The following is a 5434-nucleotide window of genomic DNA, read 5'->3' as shown; positions in this document are numbered from 1 at the left end:
TATGGATGTGTTGACGAGCGTGAGTATAAGAGGGAGTAGTATAAGCTTATAGCATACAAAGTGCTTTTTCTTTTTCTGTCCCGCAGTTCCTCGCCAAAAAGCCTAATAATCGCTTAGGCGCTGGGCGCTATGCGCGCTCTGAGATTACAACACATCCCTTCTTCAGGAATATTGATTGGGACAAGGCCGAGGCAAAGGAGTTGGAGCCGCCAATTGTACCGAAAATTGTAAGAATTCTTTGGTTGAAGCTTGACTTATGAAAAGTCAATTTCTTTGTCTGATTTCAGAAACATCGCAAGGATATCTCAAACTTTGATAAAGCTTTTGTCGTTGAGAAAACTGATCTAACACCAACTGACAAGCTATTCATGATGAATTTAGATCAGAATGATTTCATTGGCTTCTCCTATATGAATCCGGAGTTTATTACTATTATATAAAGTGCATTGCAAGAGATTAAAAAGCGAAGCAGGAAAATTAAATGGCAACAAAATGCCAAATTAACTCATATATTGAAATTATAATAAGAAATAACAATAAATATATAATCCTCAATTCTTGTCTCTATTTTAGTTGTTTAGCTGCAAAAACACAGTTCTAGTCTCTTTCCTTTAGTAATATAAAGAAGAAAGGAAATCGCTCGCTAGAGCCCCCATGGGAAAGGAAGTCGGCGAGGGGGAACTGAGAAGCATAGAGTCTACGATCTAACAAAAGCACAGAGAGCAAACGACCCAGGTGCTTTGCGGAACTCGACCAAAGTCATTTAGACGTACAACGTCAAATTAGAAGAAGAAGAAGAAGAAGGAGTAAGGTTTAATCTTTATACAAAGTGGAGTTAGTCATCGTCCATCGGCAAGGAGCCGTGGCAATTCCAACAGATCAAGTAAGCAAGCGTGCAGCATGGGTGCGCAGATTTTGAGGCCAGGTCGGGCGCAATTCGTCAGCAAATGGTGTGTAGAAAGCAACTCAAAATGCTGTGACAGTATTGTAGAGAAGTATGCCCGAGACGAGCTTAAGAGATAACGTTCGACTGAGGGTACGGAGCCGGCCACCCAGACATAATAATAACCATAGTCCTCCGTCGTCGCTGGACAAGAGTAAGGCCATGGCAATAAACTATCAATTTTAATACCGTCGAAGTCGAGAAGCAGCAGAGGGACCCTGGGACTCTGCAAATCTATGCGCGGTATTGACGAAAGGCCGTGACAGAAGATAACGATAATGGACAGATGAGCGAGGTGTATGCCGAAGGTCTATAGAAAGGAACTACTGTGAGCGCTGTGATTAGGTGAATGTTCGAAAGGCCGGGAAAACCAATTCATTATTTGGAAGGCGCAGGCTGATTTAACGGGGTAAAATTCGTTAAACGCAGTAATACAAAAAGAGTGATTTCCATGATAGATAATGTGTGCCTAGAGGTGCCGGACAAAGCTCCTATGATACTATGTGAGTTGAAGTCGGAGGACGCTTTGAGTTTAGTAAGGAATTTTGTAGTCTATATGGAAGCAATAGAAAGTTTAGCTATGACCACACAATACACAATACACAAAATTGTTCAATGCTACGAAAGCGCAGACGAACTAACCAAAGGTAGCATCCTCCAACATGACATCTCACTAGCGATGGGCCTACCAATTGTTCTACAAGGCAATCAAAGCTGAAAATCATTTGCTACTATCACGCCCGGCAGTCAGAGTGTAGGAACGCATGCCGAGTTGCTGGGTAGCAAAGGCAACGAGTAAGCAGGCAAAGACATGCATTGCATAGTGCTGCCCAGCTAAAAGGCCTACAATCTGCAAGTGTCAAAGAACAGAGTGGCAACTATATTTCGTTAAATGGACGACAGTGCCTTTTGTCATGGCCTTGGGCTTATGAACAATAAATCCTGGATCGCAAATGTATGTATTCTTCAACAAAAATCGTTTAAATATCTGGCAATCGATTATGTAAGCTTTCCACCGCATTTAAAGTCGTGCACCACAGAACCTTTTAAAAGCTCTAATGGGTTGGCGTCACTGGCAAACAGGGGGGCAAAAAAACTTTCGTGGATATCTGTATGAAATGTAAAACAAAAGCTTAAACAAGTTCTACGCGCACTTTATGAAGTGGCCAGCTATCCTTCAAAGCACATTGCGCGTTAAGTTTATTAGTTTTAAGCTTACGCTTAACGAAAATGCTGTCTAAGCTTTTGATTTGATTCATATTACTCACAAGAGCTTTTTAAACTAATATTTCGTAAGCTTAGAAAGCTCTTCTAAACTAGTTGAAAGCTTTTATTTTAAGTTTTGCTGACTATGGTTGCTGAAGCTAACGAAAGCACATTATTTTTCATGCTTCAAGCTGAGTTGCATAGGTTAAATAAAAGAGTCAGCCACGCGAAAAGTACGCAAAACCGATGTAACCCATTTAGCGAGGCAGTACCTACTTGACTTGATATGTTTGTACATACAGTATTGGCCAATACAATAGCACCCCCATTTCAAAGTGATATTGTTTGCTACTCATGTTTATTTATTTATTTTCAAGAATTTTCAATTAAAATACAGTTCATTCTCTCACAAAACTCACATAAACTCAAGTTTAAAACTTTTTAAAAGACCGCAAAAAAGTGCAACAAATTTTCAACCAAATTTCAAACTTTTTTCTCAGAAGCGGTAGAATTTTTTTGAATACACAGTTGTATAGCCCATTCAATTTTAGTCTAATAATGTGCAAGGTTCAAGTGGCTAAAAATTACAGTTAATTTTTTAGAATTTTTTTCGCAGAAGATGTTGCGGGTTTCTGCCATATAAAAATAAATTGTGTTTAGTCGTTATATGGAAGCAAATGAGACAAAAAAAATCTAAAAATTCTAAAAAATCAACGGTAATCTTTAGCGACTTGAAACTTGCACATTATTGGACAAAATTGAATGCGCTATAAAACTGTGTACTCAAAAAAATTCTAGAGCTTCTGAGAAAAAAGTTTGAAATTTAAGGGAAAGTTTGTTGCACTTTTTTGCGGTCTTTTAAAAAGTTTAAAACATTGGTTTATACGGGTTTTGTTGGAAAATGAACTGTATTTTAATTGAAAATTCTTAAAAACAAATAATTAAACATAAGTGGCAAACAATATCGCTTTGAAAGGGGGGTGCTATAGATATGTCCAATACTGTATGTATGAAAATGTAATATCGCTAACTTAGAGTGAAATGTTGCTAAGTCCACTTTTTATCAACAATTATTTTTTGATGCAGGAAGCAAGGAAAATTGAAAATGCGCCGTTTCTGAAAGGATCTAACTACTTGTTTTATTTCTAACCGTTTTATTCCGTGATGTGCAAAATTACTAAGTCCAAAGTAGTCACAGAAAATTTGATAAGTCCAAAAAATATGAATATTTTTTTTACCCTATCGAATTCGATTTGTATTAAGGGTTTTGCAGCAACATTATTTTTGAATATTTATGTACATATGTATGTATGTATATTAGGCTGGGTCGATTTTGTATGGGGGAAAATAAAAGGCATTTGGCCATATTGTAATAGTAATATTATGATGTCTTAGGTCTGAGCCAATTGTTATTGGGCAAGAAAGATTAATTTAAAACTTATCTTTAGCCCGCGCAATTGATTCGAAGTGTATGAATTTTGAAAATGAAACTTTGGCTTGTAATATCTATGAATGCGTTAATTGTTATAAACAGGACGATATATCAAATTAAGGGTTATTAAATTTAGTACCTAACGTTCATTTATCATTTTTCAATAAGTCTACCCATTTTTAAGATATTAAAATAAAAGATAAGAAAACTATAATTTTCCCCTATGAATTTTCAATTCTTCATTTCTTCAGCAACCAAGTGAAAAATACAAAAAGGCGAGACGAGATTTATTTCAAACGTTTTAATGCTTTCGGATGTTTATATAATATTAAAATTACCTTGGACTTGGTCACGCCGATTTGGTCAGTTTTCAAGATCGTGGTGAATGAAGTCAAACATGTATTGTCAAAGATTAGAAATCGTTCGATAAGTTAATAGTAGTTGCAAACATAAATATAAGTATTTGCATACATTAACATAATACAATTAGGGCGAGAAACGCCCATTTTAAGTCCATTTTCGTGGTTTCTAAATTTGCCGTTATATGAAAGTAGGGGGCGTGCAACAAGTGTTTACATAAATATTTTAGTTAATTCCATTATGTGAAAAGTAACTGTAGGTAGATAAATGCAATAGTCTTTAACACATTCTGGAAAATCCGTTTGAGGTCTCTCCAATTAGATTTGAGGTATTTAAAAGCAACTTTGCCTAAAGACCATCATAATTTTTACGATAGTTTGCCACATGAATGATTTTTGGTGGGTATTTTAGTTTCAGCGAACAATACTATTAATTTAATCTACCATTAATTGTTTTTTCATTATTATTTTAATGTATACGTTGTTGTTTATAATAAACAAGTTTGCAACTACGTTTCAAATTAAAAATATGTATAAAAAGATTCGCAACCTTCTTTTTCAGAAAATTTATTTCGTCTGAACTGAAAATCCCATTAATGGGATCGTAAAAGAACGGCCGCTGTGGTGTAGTGGTAATCAGTGCGCGCTTCCACTGCGCAGAGCCTGGGTTCAAGCCCTGGTAAAAGCAACATTACAAACAAATTTAGAAGAGAAGGTTTAACCTTAACAGCGGTCGCCCCTCGACAGGCAATGGCAAACCTCCGAGTGTATTTCTGCCATGAAAAACAGCGTAAAACTGTAAGTCCCTTCCCTTTGTGTAACAACATCAAGGCGCACGCCACAAATCGGAGGAGAAGCTCGGCCAAACACTAACATATGTATAAGCGCCAATCTATTACACAAGGGGACACAAATGGGAAACAATTTCGTTGCATCAAATGTTAAAGCTGTTTTGGACTTTTTTATGCTGATTACGAATCCGTAAGTATAAAGTCTCCATCAGCTATAGATTTGGAAGAAAAACGAGGTCAAAGTGTCAAAAAATCACGTTTTTTGCAATATTTTAGAACCCATACCAAAGTAAGTAAAGGATTAAATTAAAACTAGAAGTCTCGACTACTATCCCTGAAAATACCATCCCTGTACCTTGAATTGATGGTCACTTATAGTAATCAGCATAAGAAAGTCTATCAAAAACAGATTTAACATTTAATGCAAAAAAATCACTGTTCCCTTGTGTTATTATTATTGGAAAATTTGCTAAGTCAAACAAAAAAAAATTTAAGAAAAAAGTAGAAAAGTCATAAAATTATCTACAAAATTTGTAAAAAAGCAGACTTTTTTATTATTTGTTTTTTTAATAAAGGGTAAATGAAAAACGCGAAACATTGCATTCAAAGTTTTGTAAAATACTTAAAGAAAATTACTTAGGAACGTTTTTTGTGTCTTCTGTACAATTGAAAAAAATGGACTTAGCAACTTTGCACTCTAAGC

General features: G+C 35.6%; 1 protein-coding gene across 1 annotated transcript; it reads left to right on the top strand.

Moving 5' to 3' along the window:
• Position 1: 1 nt before the first annotated feature.
• On the top strand, positions 2-552 carry LOC118745254 (protein kinase C, eye isozyme-like). Its single transcript, XM_036478781.1, has 3 exons — positions 2-19; positions 87-227; positions 288-552. The coding sequence occupies exons 1-3, from the start codon at positions 2-4 to the stop codon at positions 438-440; spliced, it is 312 nt and encodes a 103-aa protein (XP_036334674.1). The 3' UTR covers positions 441-552.
• The last annotated feature ends 4882 nt before the right edge of the window (positions 553-5434 follow it).

The sequence above is a fragment of the Rhagoletis pomonella genome, unplaced genomic scaffold (assembly GCF_013731165.1).
Source record: "Rhagoletis pomonella isolate Grant_MI unplaced genomic scaffold, Rhpom_1.0 Rhpom_scaffold_00008, whole genome shotgun sequence".
Classification (NCBI taxonomy): Eukaryota; Metazoa; Arthropoda; class Insecta; order Diptera; family Tephritidae; genus Rhagoletis; species Rhagoletis pomonella.
The sequence above is the reverse complement of the archived record's forward strand: the minus strand, read 5'-3'. Positions and strand labels throughout refer to the sequence as shown.